Source organism: Barbus barbus, assembly GCF_936440315.1.
Source record: "Barbus barbus genome assembly, chromosome: 12".
Taxonomy (NCBI): domain Eukaryota; kingdom Metazoa; phylum Chordata; class Actinopteri; order Cypriniformes; family Cyprinidae; genus Barbus; species Barbus barbus.
This window is the reverse complement of record NC_136740.1, coordinates 25230423-25258111: the sequence shown is the minus strand read 5'-3', so window position 1 is coordinate 25258111 and position 27689 is coordinate 25230423. Positions and strand designations below refer to the sequence as shown.

At 38.1% G+C, this 27689-nt stretch overlaps 1 protein-coding gene across 1 annotated transcript; it reads right to left on the bottom strand.

The window, feature by feature from the left end:
* Positions 1-96: 96 nt before the first annotated feature.
* Positions 97-27689, bottom strand: LOC306878197 (R-spondin-3). Its single transcript, XM_079430387.1, has 6 exons — positions 26933-27689; positions 17529-17723; positions 17223-17366; positions 15554-15697; positions 12435-12614; positions 97-1038 (listed from the first exon to the last, which is right to left on the bottom strand). The coding sequence occupies exons 1-6, from the start codon at positions 27024-27026 to the stop codon at positions 845-847; spliced, it is 951 nt and encodes a 316-aa protein (XP_079286513.1). The 5' UTR covers positions 27027-27689; the 3' UTR covers positions 97-844.

Below are 27689 nucleotides of genomic sequence, written 5' to 3'. Positions count from 1 at the left end.
TTGTATTAATACTATTATTCACAGAGAAATTGAAGTGTAGATGTTACTGTCTTTAAATATGGATAAATGACAAAGTATCACCAAACATTTAAGGCTACTGTTGTGTTTGTTGTATATTTATGTTGGTTGAGGAAATAAATTACAAACGAATACAAACTCAGTATTGTTTATTTGACATACAGGTGCTTTTGATTTCTGGTCAGCTGGCTTCAATGGAAAGCTCGGATCCTGCTTATACAGACAGGCAAATCAACACTTTGTTCAGAGAAAACTGAACAAAAAATACTAAAATGTTGCAGCGAGAATGTTGTTGCTCATCCAATATGAAGAAAGCCATTTACACCAATCAACATGCAGTCTCTCAGCCTCTGGCGGCAGGCAATGTCCGCGGTGGCAGTAAGCATGCTCATTTTTTAATTTACTCAGCCCAAAACAAAAACAAAAAAAACAGACGTTTATACAACAAGTCTACTTTAATGTCTCAAAAACCTACATTCAAACCATGATACAGTGCTGTACCTGGACCCCCTTTAAAAAAAAAAAAAAACATTCCACGGATCATCGAACATGCCCGGCCCCACGTTACGAACTGTGCTTCAGCCTCAATCCAGCACCAGACCGAGCGCGAGGGGGGCTGAAGGGTGCCCTCTGAAGTTTATGGGGCGTCCTCAATGTCTGCAATGGTGTGGATGACGAGCGCCTCCTCTCTCATGTGCATATACAGTATACGTTTAAATTATACAGGTAGCAGCAACACCCCCTCGGCGAGGGGTTAAGAGGGTGAGGGGGTGACATGGACTGATAGGGAAAGAAAGGCAGAGGAGCAGTGAGGAACAGCATTTCTCTATACTGTTCCAGCGTCTCTGCTCTGGTCCCTCCGGTGACGGTGCTCTGTTTTGTTCCGGCTTTCTGAATCCTCTCGGTCGATCGTCTCCTTCTCTCGTTCTCTCTTCCTCTCTCGACGGGTCTCAGCATTCTCTTTCTCCTGTAGGTTGAAGCGTTTTTTCTTCTCTCCCCGCCGCTGACCTTTTGGCTTACCTGAGAGGACAAATGGTGACAGCGTGAGGCATTTTGCAACAATTATTGAGGCAAATATAAATATAAAGCGTGTTTTTTTTTTGCCCTTCGGGTAAAAATCTGATCACTTGGAGAAGTAATAGTCAGAGCCGATCCTCCCTATATGCAGAATAAGCAAGCTGCGTAGGGCCCCCGAAACACTAGGGAGCCCCCTTGCTCTCAAAGATGTTTTAATTTTAGTTTCGTTTTTTGAGTTTGGCCAGCGGTTATGAAACCATGAATGATCATTTCTTTTAATGCGGTGCGCTGTCACCCTCTCTACGTAAAAATCAGTCAAATCATGAAACATGAATGTCGTACAGTCTCTTGCTCGAGACTAAAAAAACGAGTTGAAAGCATACCGAGCCGTGGAAGAGAAACATGGCCAAATGCGGTAGTTACATCCATTCAAACACCCCAACCCACCAGTGACAAAGTTTTGCGTAGGGTCCCCAGAAGTCTAGGATCGGCACAGGTAATACATGTCTCTTCAAAAAAAATTTAATAAAAAAATAGAGGTTCATTACATTGTACCAAAAGATTTCTAATTCATCTCTTTTATTCTAAACTTTCTATTCATCAAAGAATCCTGAAAATATGTATCATAGTTTTCACTTCTTTCTGAAGGATTTCTGAAGGATCATGTGACACTGAAGACTGGAGTAATGATGCTGAGAATTCAGATTTGCCATCGTAAGAACAAATTATGTTTTAAAGGTGGAAAACTGTATTTACCTTGGCGTAGTTGAATAATAACAGTTCTGTACATGGACATGACATATCGTGAGCCTCAAACACCATTGTTTCCTCCTCCTTATGTAAATCTTGTGCATGCAAAAGACCACTGAAAAATAGGCGAAATCAGAATATAACACCTACTGTGATGTTACAGTCGGGATCACTAATGGTTACATCCCCAACATTTGCATATGCCCGCCCATGTTCTAGGCCAGCCGCCAGCCGAAACATCAGAAGTTCGGCAAGTATTGTGAAGAAACAAACGAGGACAACAGCGAAAATGGCAGATCATGGAAATAAATGTTATGTTCCAAGCTGTGCAGGGGATGTGAAGTGCAGGGATGGGTTGGTGTCTGTATTCAGAAAGGCACGGAAAGCAAATAATGTGACGAATAAAATAACGCGAGCCACTAAAAGGACATGGCTAGCTCCTTGCTAGCTTTAACCTGTTACATTACACTACATAATATTTCCCTTACCACATAAACAGAGTAAGGAGAGATGACTGAGGATGATGGTGAATGATTTACAGATCCTGAGCACCACTGACAACCATCTGATCTTGTAAAATGTGTGGTAAGTGCTGCCGCTCCATAGTATAAACAGAGTTTGTGCGATCGCAAATCTCGAAAGTGAAACTAAAAAGCGATCGTGCATTCCAAAGCAGTTTCAATGCCCAGCATATTAATAGCGGCTCCCTGATGCATGCATTTTATTTACAATATAATTACCCAACGATATAACCGCGCAAGAAAGTACTGAAATATATATTTTCCCTGTGTTTCCTACCTGCTGTGTGAGCTACTGAAATGAGCCGCACTGTGAAACAGCCAATCAGAGCAGATCTCAACATTATTATTCATGATCCTTTCAAATAAGGTAATAACAGACCATTTGATTCTAGGGACAAATCCTAGGGTTGTAAACGGACATGTAAAACCGTTTCTGGAGAATTTTTGCCCTTATCTAAGCCACACACCTTTTATGTAGATATCAGAGAACAATTGAAAATATTGTATCAATGCATTCTATGACACCTTTAAGAAAAAGAATATAATAATAAATTACTAATAAATTACAACATATATTCAGATAGAAAACTAATATTTTAAATTGTAATAATATTTCAAAATATTACTGATTATACTGTATTTTGAGCATATAAATGCAGCCTTGCTGAATATAAGAGACTTATCATTCATATCCACAGAACAAACAAGTTACATGTTAACGCTTACGGTTTGGGTTGTTCGGGATGTTTGAGTAATGTTTTTTAAGCACCACATTGTTTACTTACAGTGTTTTTGCACATTAATCTGGGATAAGAGAAAGTATTGTAACAGAAAGAAGTACAAACACAATGTGAATATCATGCTGACCAGTCAGAGTTTGGCAGGCATCTGGGCTGATTTATTTGCCGTTCAGGCATGTTGAATCATTCTATCATTCTATTAATCAGTCTTTAGTGATTTTTCCCATCATCCCTCATCGCTCATCTCTCTCCGGCTCCAGATGGCATTACTCATTCAACCTAAGATGACCATTGTTCTTAATTTTCAGTTGTTTTGGTTGGGAGACGTCACTTTGGCAATCATCACTTCCATTTAAAAGTGTTTTTCATAGATTATTAAGAGTTTGATGGAATCCAGGTTGAAGACCCATTTATACAGTTGTGAAACAGCAGAGCCATCTGGTGTATTGTGTGACTGGTTGTGTCTGGTCTACAACAAGATGACAGTCAACTAGTTTTTCCATTTCATTCTTTCTTTCACACTTTCAAATGAACTTGAACAGTGTTTTAAAGAGACGGTTCACCTACAAATGAAAATTGTGTGTGTGTGTATATATATATATATATATATATATATATATATCATAAAATAACAAAAGCACATAATAAATTTATTATGAAAATACTGAATGAAAATATAATAATAAAAGTGAATTCAAAATATTAACATATACCATAATAGTATATAAATAATATTAAAATAACACTGATTACGAGTTTCTGAAGTCATATGATGGATTACAATGAATCAGTCATAGTGTGGAGAGGACTTAAATTTCACGTTCTCACACAAAACTTTAAAAAGACTTAAGTCAGGTCCACACTACAACTATATAGATAACAAACCAGAGAAATTATATGGTTGGAATCACTTTCAGAACTATTTTTCCAGCTGATGAGCGATAAAAACATTGACAACCATTCAAAATCCATCCTGCTTTAAAGGTCCCATGAAATCAAATTTGAAGTTTTTTGGGTGTTAGTATCAATATGTTAGTTTTAAGTTTATCTGTATGCCAGTGTACTCCAAAACAGTGACAAAATTCGCATTTAGAAGATACAAGCATTCAAAGTTTGCAGTTCGTCACTTCTGCCAAAACGGCTCAACGATTGTTTTGACGTCACATCGTACTTCATCTTCTCATCAAACTTTCTGTCCAATCAAATGCTCTCTAGAATTCGAAGCTGCGGCTGAAATGGGTCACTTGTTCACAGAATTAGTATTTTCTGTATGGTGAATGGCACGTAGTGCACTATAGGGGACAGGGAACGATTCAGACAGTGTAACTATGCTTTCCATTGAGGAAAAAAAAAAAGTCTGGTTTCGCGTTGTCATGTTAACCACTGCACCGCACACACGGTGGTCTGCTCCAGTCCAGAGACATGTAGTGGATCACATGCGCGAGTCGGCACAGACCACAAAAGGTACCGGACCTATTTGAAATCTACACAGAATGCTATATTTTATAGCAATATAGATGAGATTGTGGCTGTCATACCCAGTCAAATGCGGCTTTATGGCACTCAACGGCTCTGAACGGCTTTAGCCCAAGCTGTGATATAAACAAACGCTATTGGCTATTATAAAAAGTGACGGGGCTGCTTTATATGTCCCGCCCTTTCTTCCTGTTTCAGTTAAAATGGCGTCAACATATAGAATAACACTGCATGTTTCAAAGCATTTCAGGTGACCTTTAAAGGCCTCAAGCGGCGTGTGCTTATAATAAACAGAATGTTATTGTGCGTTGGTGTGTATGCTACTATAGTTAACATTATATCTTTATAGTTATCGTTCTTGGTGTTAACTGGTGTTTTTGGCCCTTTATTTGCCCAATTTGGCCACTTTAAGTGTCGTTACACAGAAAGATTCTTAAAATATTCGCCAAACGATAATAGCAAATGGTTTCAAAACAACATGAGAGTGAGTGAATTATGACAGTTAATTTTCATTTCTGTGTGAATTAGACAGCGGAAACGCAAAACGATGGGGGTGACCCATCAAATGCAGAGTCAGAGAACTTTATCAGCACTGCACTCTTGAGCAATCGGTCCGGTTTCTTCCAGGAACACGATTCCTGAAATTAGCATACATTACGTCTCTTTGGAATAAAACTGTCAAGATGAACAACCAAGGTGAAGCCATGCAGCTGAACATTTGACACCAGAATAAATGTACAATCGATAAGCTCATCAAAAATAGAAAGACTTAAAATAAAGATTTGGGTAATATGACTTTATCTCGCCGTTGCTCAATGCTCACGGCTAGCCAATTTCCATTATTGTCAGAGGCTTATCAGTGGGGCACGGATGAGGATCGGAAAAGCGCTGAGGTGGACAAGCACCTCTCCCCCGCTTCCCCCTCCAAAAGCGGGCTCTATTAATCAGCCGGACTCTCTCCGGTCTCCCTGCCCGCTGCAACCCACACTGACCCACACATTCCTGGGGTCTAGCAAGGGCGATAGGATCCCATCGCAGCCCTGGCTCTCGAAATAAACTCACCCCTGAGGATGCATGACTCTTGTTTTGTGACTGAAACTAGTTGAGGAGGAACTAACCTCCCGCTGGCTCAAATCTGTTGTGATTGTACGGTGTATTGTGAATGGGCTGACTCATGTACGGTGTCTGACCGAGCAACACACACACACACACACACACACACACACACTTCACTTGCTGTCATCACCTCCCCTCTCGCAGTCCTGTCTCTTTAAACACAGGAAGTTCCCTCTGCGTACACTGTTGTCTTTGTCGTAATGATTTGGAGATCAATGGATTAGGCGTAATCCTCTGCCTTTCCCATAAACCAAGGCGTAGCATGACCAGAGCTCTGTGGTGATTGTTTTGGATATGTTTACTGCCACCCTTTCAGAGCTGGAAGGCTGTCAGATTTTTCAGTAAACTGTCATGTGACGATTTGTATACAAGCGATTTCCTCAGCGATGGAACATGTTCTTGAGCATCTGGTCACCACCGCTGAAGCAGATGCAGTCCTTGAGGAAAACGTCATGGCTCAGAGGTTGCTCTTTCAAAGCTCAGGCACAAGACCCAATGGAGATTAGTCAATTTTGACGTGAATGAGACAATTTATGTCATTTGGTATAAACACAGAGTTAATTTAATATGGGTAGCATTGCTCAGATAATTTGGTTTTGCAGAAATAATGTGATAAAAAGCTTTGACTTGTGAAAACTTTCAAAAGTTTGGGGTCAGAAAGATTTTCAATGTTTTTGAAAAAATGTTACTTATGTTTACCAAGGCTGTATTTGTTTGATCAAAAAATACAATTAAAATAGTACTACTGTGGAATATTATTGAAATTTCAAATAACTGGTCTATATTTCAATATAATTGAAAATGTAATTTATTTCTGTGATGGCAAAGCTGAATTTTCAGCATCATTACTCCAGTCCTCATGTCACATGATTCTTCAGAAATCATTCTAATATGCAGCCTTGGTGTTCATAAAACATTTTCTATTATCAATGTTGGAAACAGTTGTAGTGCTTAATATTTTTGTGGAAACTTTTTTGATGAATAGAAAGTCAGAAAGGAAAGAATCTATATGAAATTGAAATATTTTGTAATTATACATTTCGTTACTGTCACTTTTGTTAAATTTATTACATCCTCCTGAATAATAGTAATTTCTTTAAAAAAAAATCTTACTATCCTCAAACATTTGAGTGATAGAATAAAGTGCAATTATGAGTATAAAGTTTTAAAATAAATTGTTTTACTCTGTGACAATAAAAAAAAGGTCAAATCCATGCACAAGTTTACAGGTGCTTTATCTAGAGCTAAAAATAGCCACATGATAATGGATCTATTCATCATCAATGGACTGTAGCTCTATCCTCCTCTAAGATATGTTGCAAGCCTGGAATGGTTTGGAACGAGTTTGTCTCAGTTGTGTCTATCTAGATATTTCAACATAGGTGAAACAAAACATCTGGCTCTGATTATGCATTATTCTTGAGTGATTGAGACGGAAGAAAAGGAGGAGGGAGATGAGAGGGTGAAAAGTGTGTCAGAACAGATGGAAGAGTGGGGGGCGTAACTGCTGCACAGTCAGTAAAAGGTGAAACACTCTAAAATCAACCCTGACAACCCAAATCGTCCCAGTCTGCTGCTGTTAAGGACACAGAGGTGGGGACTGTTGAAAGGGGATATGATGTGGTGCAGTGGGGCACAATTTCATTAATGAACCCTGGGGGTGGGGTGGGGAATGGTGGAGGGGGTCACATCCTCCCCGGCAGGCGTGCTGTCGTCCGGGGGCTTTTGGCAGGAGCCAGGCTGGGATTAAGGGCTCTGGCTTGTCCCACAGGAGGAATGCCCGGGCTTTGAAGACCCAGTATAGCTGCTCTCCCTTAGGGAGGTTGGTGCTGCTATGCAGGGCAGGGCTACATTCAGAGGCAAAGAGTTCAGTGGACAATTGAGCTACACACACACAAACACACAAAACAACGATTCTGGGATGCCAGGTTCTGCTCTTAATAAAAATCACAGCATGCACGCACAAACACAAGTTTATTTTCATTTTTTTTGATAGAATTTGAAATCTGAGACTGTATTTCATAGCAAAAGTAACAACGCACAATGCTTAGCCTATTGCCTACTGTGCATTCATCAAATGAAAACAGCATCGATTGGGAGTTAAGAAACGATATTGGTTCATAAAAATAAGAATCTATTAAAATAGAGAAATTGTTTGTTTTTTTTTACCCAGAACTAGCATATTTTGTTGTTTTTAGTGCCTTCACTGCGGTGTGTGTTGAACATGAAAAGTGACGCAGTCTGTTCATCTGTTCTCTTCATAAATAAATAAATGCATAAATCTATATGCTCAGCCTTTAGGTTCGTTATTAAAAATTGATACCGGATCGGTCCACCTCTTCCTCTCGTTTTCTATCGCTCTTATATTCTCCTTACACACCCTGAACAGAATACTTGAAAGGAATGTCCCGGGTTCAATGCAGGATTTGTGGCATAATGTTTAATGAACAAGTGCAAATGTCCAAATTGGGCCCAATTAGCCATTTTATCTCCCCGGTGCCATGTGACTCATTAGTGTTACAAGGTCTCAGGTGTGAATGGGGAGCAGGTGTGTTAAATTTGGTGTTATCGCTCTCACTCTCTCATACTGGTCACTGGAAGTTCAACATGGCACCTCATGGCAAAGAACTCTCCGAGGATCTGAAAAAAATTGTTGCTCTACATAAAGATGGCGTAGGCTATAAGAAGATTGCCAAGAGCCTGAAACTGAGCTGCAGCACGGTGGCCAAGACCATACAGTGGTTTAACAGGATAGGTTCCACTGAGAAAAGGCCTTGCCATGGTCGACCAAAGAAGTTGAGTGCACGTGCTCAGCGTCATATCCAGAGGTTGTGTTTGGGAAATAGACATATGAGTGCTGCCAGCATTGCTGCAGATGTTGAAGGGGTGGGGGGTCAGCCTGTCAGTGCTCAGACCATACGCCGTACACTGCATTAAATCGGTCTGCATGGCTGTCGTCCCAGAAGGAAGCCTCTTCTAAAGATGATGCACAAGAAAGCCCGCAAACAGTTTGCTGAAGACAAGCAGACTAAGGTTATGGATTACTGGAACCATATCCTGTGATCTGATGAGACCAAGATAAACTTATTTGGTTCAGATGGTGTCAAGCGTGTGTGGTGGCAAACTGGTGAGGAGTACAAAGACAAGTGTGTCTTGCCTACAGTCAAGCATGGTGGTGGGAGTGTAATGGTCTGGGGCTGCATGAGTGCTGCTGGCACTGGGGAGCTACAGTTCATTGAGGGAACCATGAATGCCAACATGTACTGTGACATACTGAAGCAGGGACTGGGCCGCAGGGCAGTATTCCAACATGATAACGACCCCAAACACACCTCCAAGACAACCACTGCCTTGCTAAAGAAGCTGAGGGTAAAGGTGATGGACTGACCAAGCATGTCTCCAGACCTAAACCGTGTTGAGCATCTGTGGGGCATCCTCAAATGGAAGGTGGAGGAGTGCAAGGTCTCTAACATCCACCAGCTCCGTGATGTCATCATGGAGGAGTGGAAGAGGACTCCAGTGGCAACCTGTGAAGCTCTGGTGAACTCCATGCCCAAGAGGGTTAAGGCAGTGCTGGAAAATAATGGTGGCCACACAAAATATTGACACTTTGGGCCCAATTTGGACATTTTCACAGAGGTGTACTCACTTTTGTGGCCAGCGGTTTAGACATTAATGGCTGTGTGTTGAGTTATTTTGAGGGGACAGCAAATTTACACTGTTATACAAGCTGTACACTCACTACTTTATATTGTAGCAAAGTGTCATTTCTTTAGTGTTGTCACATGAAAAGATATAATAAAATATTTAGAAAAATGTGAGGGGTGTACTCACTTCTGTGAGATACTATATATACTGTACAATTCTGGGAACATATCAGTCTTTTCCCCCTCAAAATTGGACTTTAACTCGCAATTGCGAGTTTATATCTCACGATTCTGAGAAAAAAGTCAGAATTGCGAGTTTATATCTCACAATTCTGTGAAAAAAAAGTGAGTTAAAAGTCACAATAACCTTTTTTAATGTTTTTATTGAGTGGCGGAAACGGGCTTCCATAGTCAATTCACTATAGAGAAAGTGAAAGTAAAAAAAAACAAAAAACTGACAGCTAACGCTGCATATTAACGACACACATTCTCTCTGAGACAACGAGAGATGAATCTACTCTAACATATGCTGATAACGGTATATAACTGTCTTAAATTATTCTCTTAATATTTCTTTTGTGGCTCGTATAGTGAAAAACATGAGAAGAAACGTATTTAGTGAAAATTTAATTTTAATTATAGGCCTATAATTCATTGTATAAATTAATAGACCTGTTTTAAAAAATCTTTTTAAAAACATTTTAAATAAGGAGCAAGCTTATAGCTTATTTTATTATCCTCACAGCGCATCATGCGGTGGCAATAATTTCAAGTAATTTAATAATAAAAGTAATATAATAATAATAATAGGCCTAATAATAATAAGAATGTAACAGGCCTACATTAATTGGAAATGCTAAATCCTCTTAATATTGCCAATTTGTGATGCTTATCTCTGGCTATCATCGATACATGATACCATGCAAATCAGCACGGGGAGGTTATTATCCACACGTGTGGAAATAGTTTTATTGAATTGAAAAAGAAAAAATCCCAACTTTCCCTCTTTTCTATATTCGTTCATAAATGATATGACTTTGTAAGTATCATATTTAGCAGTTGGCATTATTACTAATAACAGTAGCATATGAGAAGTTTATTACCACAGAAAAAAAAGTTAAATATGCCTTTTTCGAAGCTGCTGTATATATAAAAAACTGATAGCTAAAGTTTAGGCGTTCATTACTTTCTCTCAATTTAATTAGTTTTTTAGCACCCCCTCTGAACTGTTAAGCCCTGCCTTTGCACCCCCAACAAAAAAATCCTGGAGCCGCCACTGTATATATATATATATATATATATATATATGTGTGTGTGTGTGTGTGTGTGTGTGTGTGTATATATATATATATATATATATATATATATATATACGGAGGGTTGAATTTAGAGTCATGAAGCCTGAAAGTGAAAGGACAGGGGCCAGATGCAAGGCTGCATTTGGACAAGCTGTGTAAGAAAAAGGTCAGGATTAGTCAGAGGGAGAACACGAAAGAAAAACAAATGACAAGTAACAGGAGAAGAATGGAGAGGGATTTGGCTGGGGTAACAACAAGTAAAGCAGTTGCATATGTGTGTGTGTATTAGGAGTGGGGGGAGGACAAGGAGGATGTATCAGTGTCAGTGGGCGGCTTGGGATTACTTTGAGTTGGCGGGGGTCGGACTACTGACCCTGCTGGTCATATATCTATCTATCTATCTATCTATCTATCTATCTATCTATCTATCTATCTATCTATCTATCTATCTATCTATCTATCTATCTATCTATCTATCTATCTATCTATCTATCTATCTATCTATCTATCTATGCTGTTTTGTTCAGTGCACCATCTTTTATTATAGATTTTTCTTACAGTGCATTATGAGATTCCTTCTCTGCAAACTATATATGCAATGCTATAGAATTTGGAGGGGCCTCATAATTTAATGAGCATAAATAAATATATATATATGTATTTTTGGTAAACTGCTTTGTATTCTTAATTAAATTAATTTATATAAATTATACTAAATTCAAACTCAATTAATTATACTAAAAATATACAGATTGTCTTGTTTCATCCACAATCTTTTATTCAATTTTTTTTTTTATGTAATGCTACCATAGAATTTGGAGACCCGGTAATTGTAATAAGCATAAATATTTATTTTGGGTAAAGCAGTTTTAAAAAAAATAGTTTTAAATTATTATTATTTTTTTACAATGCTTAATTATATTTTATGCTAATTATGCTAAATTATACTTTATTAAATATAATAAAAACAACCCAATGAGTATTTCACACTGAAAAATCTGAAAAAATTAAAAAGTGCACTTCAAATACTCGGATGATGCACTTAATTTACAGAAAAAAATAATGTGACACTTCATGTATATATGCATTCCTATCCTCTTGAAATATATCTGCATCATAAATGTGCCTATGATTCTTTAAAATGTTGCCTACAGAGCTTTTGGAACAGAGCGACATTTGACATGTTTTTTTTTTAATGGGTGTGTGTTTTTCTGTTGAATTTGTGTGTGAGATCAATCCATGTCATTGTTCTTTGGAGTCTGAAAAGTTCACATGCAAATGGAATTGCATGTGTTGACGAGGTGGAGAGCGATGGAGCGTCGAGTTGGCCTGCTGTCTGTCATAAAGCAGAAATGTCCCACAAATATCACTACACAAATAAACATAACTGTCCAAATATGGTTAAGCTTACAACTGCACAAATCCTTGAATCTGTTTTGCATCAGTTGTGAAATATTTTTTATAATTATATATCTTACATTTATAATTATAATCCTGACGATACAAAACAAGCATTTATATGATAATAAAAAGAGTCTATGTTTTTGTACTATAAAAGTGGAAACTGTACAACAGCCCACTAGTAATTCCATTCACATAAGTCAAGCATCACTATTATTATTGCTCATACCTAGGGTTTTAAGTTTTTGGTGCAAACCTCACCCTCAACCTCATAGTACCTCAAATCATGCAGCTTTTTACTCCTCTAAGTGACTACCTACATTTCACTGCTGGTTATACTCTGTATAATTGTGTATGTGACAAATAAAAATCTTGAATCTTGAATCTTGATCAGGCTTACCATTTTCAGATGATTGGGTCTATTTATCAATAGTTATATTAGCCACTTACATCTTCTTCTTTTGACAAAGCATTCCCTCTTCTCAGAAGTCGCTGGGCACGGGCTCCCCATTGGAGAGGGATTCTGTAGGACCTTCCTGGTCCTTGTTTCTTCGCCCCATTTGAAGCCGCAGGTTTTACCTGAGCGTGAGCAGGGGCCCCATTCGCTCCACTCGCCCACTTCACAGTGCACTAAACACAGTTAACAAGTTACTGAAGCCACACACATACAGTGCCGCCCACTAATATTGGCACCCTTGGTAAATATGAGCAAAGGCGGCTGTGAAAATAAATTTGCATCATTTATCTTTTTGATCTTTCATTCAAAAAATTCTAAACTTTCATTGAAGTAAAACAATTGAAAGTGGGGGGAAACTCACATTATGAAATAAATGTTATTCTCCAATACATGTTGGCTACCAGTGTTGGGGGTAATGTAATAATATTACTTTTTTCAAGTAACTAGTAAAGTAACGCATTACTTTTTAATTTACAAGAAAATATCTGAGTTAATTTTTCAAAAAAGTAACGCCAGTTACTTTTTTCCCATTTATTGACTGACAGTGCACTGTGTGAACATGCTGTTACTGTAGTTCTAGACTAAATGTGAATGTGCATTAATTTATCCCACTCGCAAAAAACAGATTTAGTATTCATCAAAATGAATTAAATCAGTGAAATGCAAACTCAGAATATGATGCAAACCTGCAATAATTAAATATGTTAAATAACACAAATGTATCTAATCCCATTTTATTAAACAATGTCTTTGCTGCTGACCTTTGATGATCCAGTTCAACCATACTAATAAGCAAAAATGACTTTAGATAAACTAACAATTGTGCTTCATTGTTTTTAATTGCTGAAGAGTGTTGAACCTTCTTCTCCTGCGTTCTACTGTACAGACGTGAATTTACATTTCCTTCAGCCTGAGGTTTATTCATTACACTTTTTGGTGTGAAAGGGCTTTTACATTTGCTATGATTAGAACTTCTTGTATTAAAAACAATCAAACCCTGCTCATATTTAAAAAGTAACGCAAAAGTAACGTAACACATTACTTTCCATAAAAAGCTAAGTAACGTAATTAGTTACTTTTTTAGGGAGTAACGCAATATTGTAATGCATTACTTTTAAAAGTAACTTTCCCCAACACTGTTAGCTACCATTATTGGCACCTCTAGAAATTCTTATGAGTAAAATATCTCTGAAGTATATTCTTTCATATTTACATTTTGTAGCACACCAGGGTTACTAAAATTGTCCAGTCATGACTTCCTGTTCCACAGGATTATAAATATAAGGAACACAAAGGACAAATTCCCTTAATCATCTATCACAAGGAGTAAAACCAAAGAATATAGTTCTGATGTACAGAACAAGATTGTTGAGCTTCACAAAATAGAAAGGGGCTGTACGCATTGAAAATCCCCATTTCCACCATCAGGGCAATAATTAAGATGTTCCAATCAACTAAAGAGGAGAGGAGGAGAACTGGCCCCCCAACTGAGCCTGGTTTCTCCCAAGGTTTTTTTTCTCCATTCTGTCACTGAGGGAGTTTTGGTTCCTTGCCGCTGTCGCCTCTGGCTTGCTCAGTTGGGGACACTTAATTTCTAGTGATTATCGTCAATTTGATTTAGCAGATACTATTTAAACTAAACTGATCTAGACAATGACATCTCTGAACGCAATAATGAAATGCCTTAACTGAACATTGAGTGTTTAATCTTATTTTTATACATTACTGACACTCTATCGTTCAATTTGATACTGTTAAGTGCTTTGACACAATCTGTATTGTTAAAAGCGTTATATAAATACAGGTGACTTGACTTGACTAAAGATGTTACAAATCTGTCTGAAAGAGGACGTGTGTCTATATCGTCCTAATGCATGGTGAGGAGGAGAGTTTGAGTGGCCAAAGACTCTCCAAGGATCACATCTGGAGAACTGCAGAGATTAGCTGAACCTTGGTGTCAGAAAGCTTAAAAATATTTATATCAAACAGCCCCTACATCACCACTTGTTGTTCAAATGGATTTCAAGAAAAAAACGCCTGGCTCATCCAAAAACAAACTCCAGCATATTAAACTGAACTGTCAGACATGACTGGAACTTCAAATGGCACCGGCTTCTATGGTCAGATGAAACATCAAAAAAGAGCTTTCTGGCAGCAAACCCACCAGATGGATTTGGTGCAAATGTAACAGACGTAGGCAAGTAAGTGCTGGAGCGTGTAAACCTCACTCCCCTGATCTCAAAAAGAGGCGCTCTGGCGACTGACGCTAGAGGCCGTGGCCTTTAGCCTCCTCGTTAGAGCGCACGCCTCCCGCGCCGGAGATCGTGGTTCGAATCCCGCTCGGAGCGAGGCGAAGTAGAACCGGTTACACAAACAGGGATAAAAAGTACCCAATGCCCACAGTTAAATATATTTCTGGATCTTAAATGTTGTGGGCCTATTTTTCTGCCAGAGGTCCTGGACATCTTGTTCAGATACATGGCATCATTCTATCAAATACCAACAGATAAAAAGTCTAAACCTGACTGCCTCTGTAAGAAATCTTATAATGGACCATGTTTAGATCTTCCATCAAGACAATGATCCAAAAAAACATCAAAATCAACACAAAAATGTGTCACTGAGCACAAAATGAAGCTTCTGCCGTGGCTGTCTCAGCTCCCTGACCTGAACCCTGTAGAAAATGAGTGAGGTGAACTGAAGCACCAACATGGAGCTGGTATTCTGAAGGATCTGGAGAGATTCTGGATGAAGGAATGGTCATTGATCTCTTGTCAGGTGTTCTCCAAACTCATCAGGCATTATAGGAAAAACGTCAGAGCTGTTAAATTGGGAAAAGAACGTTGCAATAATTGGGCACCAATAACTGTGGCTAACGTGAACTAGAGAAAAACATTTATTTCATAATTAAATTTTCCCCCCACTTTCCATTGTTTTACTTCAATGAAAGGTTAGAATTTAGATTTTTTTTTGAAAGAATGATCAAAAGGAAAAAACAATGCAGATTTATTTTCACAGCCACCTTTGCTCATATTTACCAAGGGTGCTAATATTGGTGGGCATCACTTTACAGCACTGTGTCTTGACAGCAGGTGTTATGTCAGATTCTAACCTGTCGGGATGCACTCCATTGAATCGTTGGCCTCAAACTCGTCTGGGCAGACGTGATGACATTGCCCATGCATTAAGAAGTGTCCCGGCACACACCTCGTACACGTGTCACTGTTCTGACAGGAGTCGCAGTCTGCAGGACATGCTGTAAAACCATCACACACACACGTTTGTTTCTGTGAATTGTGGGGACTTTCCATAGACTTCTCTTACTTTTATACAGACACAACATAATTTTTTTATCCCCTAACCCAACCCTAACCCTAAAGCTACCCCTTACAGAAAACCTGTTTGCATTGTTACACTTTCAGATAAACATCATTTACTATTTTTAATCATTTTTTTCCCTCTTGGGGACAGCAGGCCCCAAAATGTCAAAACATTTCAGGTTTTACTATCCTCGTGGGGACATTTGGTCCCCAGAATGTAACATAAACAAGTACACACACACACACACAGTTAGTTTCATTAGAAGTACTGGGGAATAACTAAGTAACCATGCCACTAACCTTTTCAAAAGGTACTAAAACATACCTTTTCGGTACCAATAACTACTTTTAAGGTACTAATATGCACTCTGTAGAGGTAACTAAGGTGGGACAGCTTTTTTTCTGAGAGTGTTTATAGGTATTTTCATGATAGTGCAGCTTTTAACAAACTACTTTTTCCATCAAGCATTAGAGTAGCATGTCTAAACACCACATGGCTGGTTTTAATGTCCGAGGTGGAAAAATCAAATCAAACACGCTCACCAAAAAACAGCCCTATCTCATATGTGGTGCTGGAAAGAATTGGAAAATTAAAGAGACGACCATCCGAATCAATTTTGCAAAGTCTGAGTTATTCTAGTGACAATCCTGGATAATCTAAATGTAGCTTCTAAATGTCTGATTCATTCTAGTGAATCAGTTCATTCAGACAGCCCTCTATCTAATATGTAGCGGTAGAGAGTCAGATTCATTCTAGTGAATTGGTTCATTAAGATTGTCCTCTCTCTAATATGTACCTTTTGGAAAGTCTGAATCATTTAAATGAATTGTTTTTTTCATATGGCACTCTCTCCAATGTAGCTTTTAATCATTTGATTCATTCTAGTGAGTGGGTTTATAGGACGATCCGCTCTCTCGTATGTAGTTTTCCAAGTCAGATTCATTGTAGAAAATCAGTTAATCGTGTCGATCCTTTCTAGAATATGTAGATTCTGAAAGTCTGATTCATATTAGTGAATCATTTTATTCAGATGATCCTCTGCAATACAAATGGTCTTTATTAAAGTGAACTGGTTCATTCAGTTGATTATCTCTGTCATTGTGTAAATGAAGGTTTTTAGTAGATTTACTATGCATTTATATAATTAATTTATTTCATGCAAAACCCTCTAATTGTTTGTTTGCCATAAAAAATACAGCTCTAATTAAATGTTAAATTATATCACAAAGATATTTTATAATATATCACCCCTTACAATCAGTAACCTGTATTTAGCTACTCTTTGCTTGTAGCTTGTACTGTAGCTAACTTAGCAAAACAGTAGCTTGGCTGTAGTTTTGCTACTTGAAATTATGATTAGCTTATAGTTTGGCAAGCTACAGTTTCAAAGTAGCTTCCCCAAGACTGGAGGAAAGAATGCTAAAAACGATCATATCTGTGACTGTAAACTGGGCACTCACCAGGGACACATTCTTTCTTGGTATCGCTGGGCACCAGCCCATCTGGACAGCTCTCCATGCACTTGCCCTTGTGCAAGTAGGAGCCCGCTCTGCAGCGCAGGCAGAAGTTCCTGTTAAAGCACGAGTCACACTCTGACCCACACTCTGGAAGAAAGGATATGCACACATTACCACATCGCCTGAGCTGAGAAGGGAATGCTGTAGTATACACGTCAATGCCCATAGCTTTATTACTGTAACTAAGACATAAAGACATCTGTAGTATAAATATTTCAAAGAGAAGTTGAGGTGAAACATGTGTCTTACTTATGCAGTCGTTCCGGTCAGGGGAACGGGTGCCGTAGAAACCATTAGGGCAGGAGGCCAGGCAAACTCCGATCTGCCTCATCCCGTCCCTCTCCAGGTGAATAAAAAGCTTGGGTTTGCAGGTCAGACAGCCATTGTAAACCGAGCAGGTCTGACAGCCTCCCTGGCATCCCTGGGAGCTCACCCCTGAACCCTCTGCGGTAGAAACAACAATTTTATTTTAGGATAACACAACGTGTGCTCAACAAAAGATTTATGGAAATGTACAGCTCTGACAAGTGTAATAAATATATATCATTTATGTTAGGGTGACCATATGTCCTCTTTTTCCTGTGCATGTCCTGACTGGGATTTCTAACATGTTTTGAGTTTTGTGCTCCATACAGTCCTTATACATTATATCTACGTGTATTTGCATTACTTTGACTGTTCTCTGTTGATGCCAAGCCATGATAGGTTGATGTACAATGCTTGCACACTATTGTGCAAACTACTTTTCAGTCATTATCTTCAGCAAGCATGAAAACAATCGGAAAACAAAGTCGAAACCCAGACATTTTAGGCCAGGATTTTTCCAGGACATTAAAAAGAGTGCATGCTCACCCTATTTATGTATTGTCTGGAGTGTGAAACCACTGGTGTCAGTCTCTCTTTCATTGCAACAGTTATTAGAAAACATACATGCACTAAGCTACAATATTATTTATGTAAGTGATAACTTGCAGTTCTGGCTAGTTCTAACCTGACTGCCTGACTTTATATAACTTTAATAGATGCTTTTGAAGACCAAATGATCACTGTTTTATTGCCAAGTTTGCCAAACTAGTGGCACTTTATCTTTGAAATGTATTTAGAGTTTTGTTTGACGTGCTTGGTAGCAAGTTGTGTTTAATCACATTTAATGTAATTTACTGTAACATATGTACACTTCTGTTTAACATTTTGGGATCAGTGAGAACTTTTATCCAACAAGGATGGATTAAATTAATCAAAAGTGGCAGTAAAAAAATGCTGCTCTTTTGAACTATTCATCAGATAATCCTGAATATTATACATTTTTTTAAGCAGCACAACTGTTTTCAACATTGGTTATAATAAGAAGGACCAGAATTTTTGAGTGTCAAATCAGCATATTAGAATGATATCTGAAGGATCATGTGACACTAAAGACTGGAGTAATGGCTGCTTAAAATCACAAATGAGGATAACATACCTCAAAAACATAAAAAAAACAACCTCAAACTTTGTGGTCTGTTGTGGAGAAATAATATATTTCAGATAAATCCGCTGATAAATGGCATGTAAAAACAAACATTGTGTTTCATGGTACTCATACTGTATGTGCAATGCAAACTGAATGCGAAAACTCTTCTCATCATTTCCAGCCCTCTGTCCACTTCCTCTGAATAAATAGTGGCAAATACACATGCAAAAATGTCATCATTAAACAGCTTCACATTTCAAAAAAGATATAATGCCTTAATATAATGTGTAGGAAACTAATTTATTTGCAAAGACTAGAAAACAGAACTGAAACCCTTGCTTCTTCTGCCAGCACCTAGTTACAAAAACATACTAGGCATTTATTTGGACATTCTCAACATTATAAGAGCAAACAGGTATGGTGGGAACAACTAAATGGTTCCAGGTTCTTCAAGGAAAGAACAGAGCCATCAATTAAGGCTACAACAGTGACCATAATGTAGTGTAATAATAAACACGACAGGAAGCACAGTCATCTGTGGATTCTCCCGGCAGAGAAACTAATCAACAGAGACATGTTGCATACCCGGGTTTGCACGCAAATGGCAGCACAGTAGCCTTTGTGTTCATAAGCGTGCAAACAGAGCGGCCTCACTGTGACAAAAAAACAGACGGAATCAACTCGTCTCCACTGGAGACCTCCAGCTGTGAATACACAGTGAAACGGCCCACCACAAATGCACGACTAAGAGGTTTCTCAATGTCCTAGTGATACCTTAAGACAGGATTTACTTTTAAATTATAGAGCTGATCACTGACCTGTTATACGCCTCCACAACCTTCCGGACAGAAGATTTGATATTTTTGAGAAATAGAACTGACTGTATTCAAGGGGATTTGAGAGAATATTTTCTTCAGTTTTTGCTCAAGGGATTGTGAATAATATCTATGCACTATGGCCTCATTGTTTTGGCTCGGGAACTGAAGAAGTCAAAAGTGATTGAGTTCACAGTTGCTGTGAGAAAAACAGACATTCACTGATCTAATCACTTCATACTGTTAGTACAGTGCAGTGCCTCACTAAATTCGGTAGGGTAAAAAATGTAAGGTGCTCCTCAGCTGCTTCAAGGTACTTCTTTGATTGAAGCCAACCACTTCCAGGTGTCTCTAAAAGGTCAATCTCAGATGGTTAAAGGCTCTGCGTCATAGAAGGGACTCAGAGTATCTGGATGAGGGTGAGGTAGGGTAAAATGAAGAGTGGGCTAGCTCAACTTCAGAGAGGTTAAAAAAGCTTCTACTTTCTCGTTTATGCAATTTGAAATAACATGGCTTGAAAGGATGTTACATATCGAGGACTTCTAACCATCAGCAAGCCTGAACAATAAGGAAGCAGTTTAAAAAGCACGGGACATGGTGGTTCCTAACATCACTGTAACGCACATACTTACAAAGTGGCTTTTTGCTATTTTGACCCACTATGCAATATGAGACAGCAATGCAACAGACAGCAATGTTCAAAATATATACACACATTACCATTTCAATGTTTAGGGTCGGTAAGATTTTTAAAACATTTTTTAAAGAAGTCTCATATGTTCACCAAGGCTACATTTAGTTGATAAAAACAGAATAAAACCAGTAATATTCTGAAATCTTATTAAAAAGTTGAAAACAGTTGTGATGGTTACGCTTTTTTGTGGTAACTGTGACATTTTTAGGGGCCAAGCACCACAGGTGCTAAGGCACCTATTGTATCTGTTAGGATTCTTCTTATTATTATTCCATTGCGTCTATGGCAGCCCATAGAACCGCTTGCGGGAAAGTTTTCAAATTTGGCACACTGATAGAGGACAGTGCCAATACTAACCACAGCAAATTTGCAGTCTCTATCTCAAACTCGCTAGCGCCACCACTTGTCCAAAATTTCACTCATGTTTATGCAAATAACTTTTGAACCGTAAGGCTCAAAATTAAAATTATGTTTTCCTCTAAATTCTTGGCTCACGCCGAGTCGAAATTCAAAAATCGTAAGGTTTAGTTTTTTCGCTATTTTCAATTGTTCATAAAACCTACTTTTTCATACTCGTCCTAGATGGTTCGTCCGATTTTCACCAAAATTGGCTCAGATCATCTACAGACCATGCTGGAAAAAAGTTATGGATTTCAAGTCGATTCATCCAAGCATTCTCGAATAACACACTAACAAATTTGCTGAAAAGCACTCAAAAATGGATTTGAGGCTATATCTCTGCAATGGTTTTGGCGTATTGAGACCAAACTTTGTGTGTGTTTTAACAAACATGACCTGAGGCTACCTGCAGTGCGCTGTGCCACGAAGTGGTCAGGAGATATGAAAAATGCATATTTTTTCATATAACTTGTGAATGGTTTGGCCAAAAATCACAAAACTGGACTATTTAGATTCGGTGCATCAGGCCGAGTCTAACCATATCCAATTTTCATGTTGGGCGTCCAAAAAGCCGTTTTGGGCATCAGCCATTTTGAATTTTGTAGTAAAATGCTATATTTTACAAACGCATTGACGTATCGTTACGAAACTTGGTATGGGTCATCAGCACGATGCCCTGAAGGAACCTGAAGTGGGTGGGGTTCACTTATTTTCACGTGAGTCGTCTTTTTAGACTCCTGAATCCTTGCAGAGTCCAGCGAGACCAAATTTACCAGATTTTGCCTTATGGTTTGAGCAATATTGCATTTTAGCGCTTAAAAAACATTTGCCAATATCTTACAAAACCGTTACTCCGATCGACACGAAACCACCTTAGGAAATTCGGAAACATAGCATGCCGGCCCAATGATGAAGCCCAATTGCCAAAATTTTGATAGTAAGTGGCACAAAAATGCAAACAAAGTTAGAAGTCAGTAATTTTTCATCTACTCATATACAAATATGTCTATAAATTAACTAAATTTGACATATGTATGAATATAAGATAGATAGATAGATAGATAGATAGATAGATAGATAGATAGATAGATAGATAGATAGATAGATAGATAGATAGATAGATAGATAGATAGATAGATAGATAGATAGATAGATAGATAGATAGATAGATAGATAAACAAAGAGGCAGATAGACAGACGGACAGAGAAACAGACAGACAGACAGATGTTTTCAACCTGCTCTTACATTCCATACTACTGAACTCGGTCTAGGGCATCGTTGTTGTTTTTTTATGTCTCCCTCCCCTGATTCCCATAGTTCACTTTTGGCCGCCAGATTGCCATAGATCAAGGATATTCTGTTTGACATATCTAAGCAATCTTTACAACTGCTGTCCATTTGCCCACATGTGTTCCTGCCAAAGCTCTCTAATTCACAGAACCCTTTACACAGAGGAATTCTGCCTGCCCTTGCCCTGCCACAGCCCTTGGGTCGGCTTGCATAACAACCGCACAAGCACTCCTGAAATCCGAACGTTCGAAATCGCTTCGCCACGCTTCAAACTCGACGACCGCAAAAGCAAGCATTCCCAGAATCTATCGGTAAAGCGGCACAGTTAAAACTTAATTAAATAACAAAATGTCAGATATCGACATTAAACAAAAGAATTTGCTTATTGCCCAAAGACTTGTGGTTTGAGTCGGTGAAGCAGGCCGACAATTAATTTCCTGCGATATTTACAACATGGGGAGGCCACACACAAGCAAAGATAATTTTTACTAAAAAACACGGCCATGAGTTAATTCAAAAGGAAATTAGTTACCATATACTATCATTGACTTGTAAGGCTTCTTTTTAAAACTAAATGTCAACCTCACCTTTTTGTGACACATTACAAAAAGTGTATACTACAATTACATTCACTTCACAAAACACTCTTGCAAAACAGTCTTACCCACAGAAGATATTCAAATGTTATAAGTATCAGATGTTACAAATTCTTTGGCATTTAAAAGGTGTCTATTTTACATGCAAATCAAAGCCTTATGGCTTCTACTTGTCAACGCAGAGAAACAGAGACGCGCACACACAGAAGACAGGAAATGTTTGAGGTCAGGCGACCGTATGGTCACTCTCTGTGAACGGATAAATTAGTCATAGGTCATTTACCCAAGTTTCTGTCCATCACAAAAGTCTCTTAATTAGCAGCATCTGATGATGGCTGGTGCATTCAAAAGGATGGCGGTCATCATGTTTGTCACACTTCACTGTCGCAGTGTCTGCCAAAATTCGTACACCACCAGCATAGATTTGATCACCCTGCTCACCCATACCTATTAATATAATCTCTTAATATTTTGAAATATGTGAACTGATAAGAAATATGCTGAAATGAGTGAAAGATTTCTACTCTTTAAGGATAACCTCAAACCGTCCCCACTTTAAATTCAAAATGACAGTTGTGTACTGAACTAATTAGCTGTCAAAGTCTGATTAGACACATATTTTTCTCATATGCCACATGAGAGCACATTCTTAGTATACTGAAGACAATGTCCCAACCACAATCCACAATTCTTGCATCATCTAAGTTTTGAACAGAAAAGATGGATAAGGGTTTTGTATTTCGAATTCCATAATATCATTTTTTTCTATCAGAGTTGAAACAACCCAGTGAGTGCCACAAAGCCACAATGGCATTTCTGTGGCTCCCTGATACCAATAGCCATTCCGTTGCATCTAACTGGCTTTGTCATCAACTAATTTGGACCATGTTTATACAGTCATTCTAATCGTGCCTTTCAAGTCATATTTCCCTATTACGTTGCTTATTAAAATAAAAATCATAGATCAGTCACACATTTCTGGAGCCTGTCATGCACGAACTGCTTGTTTCAGAGCTGAGTTTTGCAAAAAAAAAAATTATCTTTCTGTCAGTGGCGGCTCCAGGATTTTTTTGTTGGGGGTGCTAAGGCAGGGCTTAACAGTTCAGAGGGGGTGCTAAAAAACTAATTAAATTGAGAGAAAGTAATGAACGCCTAAACTTTAGCTATGAGTTTTTTTTATATACAGCAGCTTCGAAAAAGGCATATTTAACTTTTGTTTCTGTGGTAATAAACTTCTCATATGCTACTGTTATTAGTAATAATACCAACTGCTAAATATGATACTTACAAAGTCATATAATTTATGAACGAATATAGAAAAGAGGGAAAGTTAGGATCTTGTTCAATTCAATAAAACTATTTCCACACGGGCGGATAATAACCTCCCCGTGCTGATTTGCATGGTATCATGTATCGATGATAGCCAGAGATAAGCATCAAAAATTGGCAATATTAAGAGGATTTAGCATTTCCAATTAATGTAGGCCTGTTACATTCTTATTATTATTAGGCCTATTATTATTATTATTATATTACTTTTATTATTAAATTACATGAAATTATTGCCACCGCATGATGCACTGTGAGGATAATAAAATAAGCTATAAGCTTACTCCTTATTGAAAATGTTTTTAAAAAGACTTTTTAAAACAGGTCTATTAATTTATACAATGAATTATAGGCCTATAATTAAAATAACATTTTCACTAAATACGTTTCTTCTCATGTTTTTCACTATACGAGCCACAAAAGAAATATTAAGAGAATAATTTAAGACAGTTATATACCGTTATCAGCATATGTTAGAGTAGATTCATCTTGCGTTGTCTCAGAGAGAATATGTGTCGTTAATATGCAGCGTTAGCTGTCAGTTTTTGGGGTTTTTTTTTACTTTCACTTTCTCTATAGTGAATTGACTATGGAAGCCCGTTTCCGTCACTCAATAAAAACATTAAAAAAGGTTATTGCGACTTTTAACTCACAATTTTGACTTTTTTTCCCAGAATTGTGAGATATAAACTCGCAATTGTCCAAGTTAAAGTCCAATTTGGGGGGGGGGGGGGGGGGGGGGGGGGGGGGTTGGGTTAGATATTTAACATATCAATATCACTCAACGTTTTCACCATAACTACTGTTTAATTGTTCTATAAACAGTTCAATGAGCAAAAACAATAACATTAGGTCACTTACATATTTGGCAGAATCACAGCGCATCTCAAAGCAACCATCCGATTCAGTGCTGAATGATTCAGTGTTTTGAACGAATCGGTTGAGTCAAAGTTTCATTACCCCATGCCTAATCATCTGATGAATCTGCCGTTTGAACGAATCGTTTGAATGAATGACTCAATGATGAATGTAAATTATCTAATTTGATAATGAATAGATAATAGCAATCTCATTATTATAATTGAATTTATAGATCAAATGTAAGAATTTGAAATGAAAGTTAATAAGATTAGTGGGAAAATGCCATCTATAAAGGTTATAAAAAATAAATTAAAAAAGCCCTGTATAAAATATAAAAAACATGCAGATTTATAGCCTATGTAACAGCTGATGAGAATATTGCATTAGAATAAATCATATTTGCAAAAAAACAAAACACACACTCACACACATAATACATATATATTTCCATTGTCCTAATTTGTAAGTCGCTTTGGATAAAAGTGTCTGCTAAATTACTAAATGTAGGATATATATATATAGCTCGATACCATAGAGCCCCCCCACATAACAAATCCCAATTTAACCCCTGGCTATAGCCCCGTCAAGCCCCGCCACTGCTCTCTGTAAACAAAAAATATTCATATAAACACTTCATCCAGGGACATAACCACCATAGACAGTGAGGGGGACATGACCCCCAAATTACATAGGCCCCCTGCAATCCTGAGTTTTGGTTACACAGCCTTGACTTCATCAGTAATACATTTGATTAAAACGGTCTTTTGAGTGAAATGAGGAAATTCTTATCATGTTACATTTAACTAAATTATACAACTTCTTAACGTGGCTACTAATATATTACGTGCTCAGCTCAACATAAAGATGGTTCTGGGCCGGCGTCAGAAACTTTTTTTCTAGGATATTCTCAACTTTGTTGCAAACTTTAAGAACACAAGAAGCGCGCTGTGCTACTACTGAACTTATAGATATCTCAGCGAGTAACAGTCAACAAGCGCGTGACGGTCCAAGCGCACTACAAAGGGTTCTCTGCGTAACGCAGTGGCCGCTAGAGAGCGATCCAAACAAGACTGTGGACTGGCCTTTGGTGCTAGACGTATAAGCTAATAATGATGTAGTCTGCAAATGAATACTGTCATATTCGCACTTATCACAACAATGATAGCACGATACAGTGAAGTAAAACACGACTAAAACGTTACTCGTTGATGGAAGGTAACTTAAGAGCTGCAACGTAAACCTAAAACAGTACTTAAATCACAAAAATCAGCAGTGTGTCCCTTGCCAATATAAGTTATGTTTCCGAATCAAACCACACAAGTGTCTAGTAAAAAGAAACACTTTTCAAGCGTCTTCTAGGTTTTTACCTCAACGGAATATTTCCCATCAGAGGTTCATCTAAAATGCCTAAGCAGCTGTTTTTTTCTTCCAGAACTCACTGCAGGGACACGTGAAATGTTCCACAAACTAAGCCATCAAAACAAAACCATGAGGAACACAATAACGATTTTGTGACAGGCGCAGTTTCACCGAGACTGGCTCATCTCAAGCAAAAAAAAAAAAAACATTTAAATATAATTGGTGAGAAAAGACAAACCCATACACCACATAAAAAAATCAACCCATTGCCAGTTTTAAAGTAGACAATTCTGAGGGAAACGGCGCACTTGGCAACCCAGGCTTTTTGGCAAAAATATAAACGGGAAAAACAGCGATATACTCCAGTTGACAAATGAAAAAATAAAAATAAATAAAATTGCGTATACATTTCGATAACAAAAATTAGATCTTCCAGCTGCTGAGAAATACTTAACTCCTTTAGTTCTCTGTTGCATATGGTTCAAAATGCTGAACAGGAGAGACTGCGAGTGTCGAATTTACTGATTTTATTTTTTAGCTTTTGAGTTTTAGATATAGTGACGTATATTAACAGTCAAATGTTAAAAATATAAAAATGTTAAAAATTCTCATGGTAAACCTTAACCATGTCTTGTCACCTGATTATCCTATATCAACAGGACCACAATAGAGACTTTAACTTAAAAAATAATCATTTAACTTTTCAAGTCTTTTAAAATGACAAAAAGTATTATGTATTTAAAAGCACCATGATTACAAAAATAAAAAAACAATAAAAGCAATGCACACAAATCGGCAGTATAAGTCACGGTGCAGGTGTGCGCAAAGCATCAGATCAGCAGCGCGCAGAACTTACGTTTGTGTTGCCGGTGCCTGGAGCCGTGATGCTGACAGTTTGTGTATTCCATACAATGCAAGATCAAAACAATGGAGATCAGTTGTAATTGCATAGTAATCAGGGGAATGATGCTTGTCCTGTCAATTTCAATGTCCCTTATCGCACTTTGATCTGTGCAATACTCAGTAGGTTATTCCTAAACAGGGCAGAAGCCCCAGCTGTGCTCACGCGCAAAAGAAACAGAATTTTCAATGGCCCAAATGCACCTGGGCCGATTCGGCAGTAACATATTGGAGGCAATCCACATATGTGCCACTGTGAGATATCCAAAGAGAGAGCCACTCATTCCATGGAAACAATGAAAGTGTTAGTTCTCCATCCAGCGCACTGTAAGCAAAACTTAAAGATGGGGAGGAGGGAATCAAATTAAATTGTCATGGCGATAAAGTTGGATTGTCTTCCTGAATGACTGTATGTATTCCCCACTGTGATTCCGCACGACACGTCCAGGTGTGAAGGTTACTTTATTTATTGAGCCTGACATGTAGGAGGTCCTCGCGTCATCCTCATCACAGCATCTCGAGGAACTTTCAGTGAAACTTTGGCGCTTTATTTCTAAACAGTCACCGAAACGCTCTTCTCTATTCAATCTCGATAGCTCACAGTTTCACGGTTGAGCAATTCACTATCTCTTCCTTTCTCTCGCCTGCTCTCAGCTCGTGTGCTCGTCTGGTAACTGATGACTTCAGCTCTCTGCCGTCTCTTTCCCCTCTCT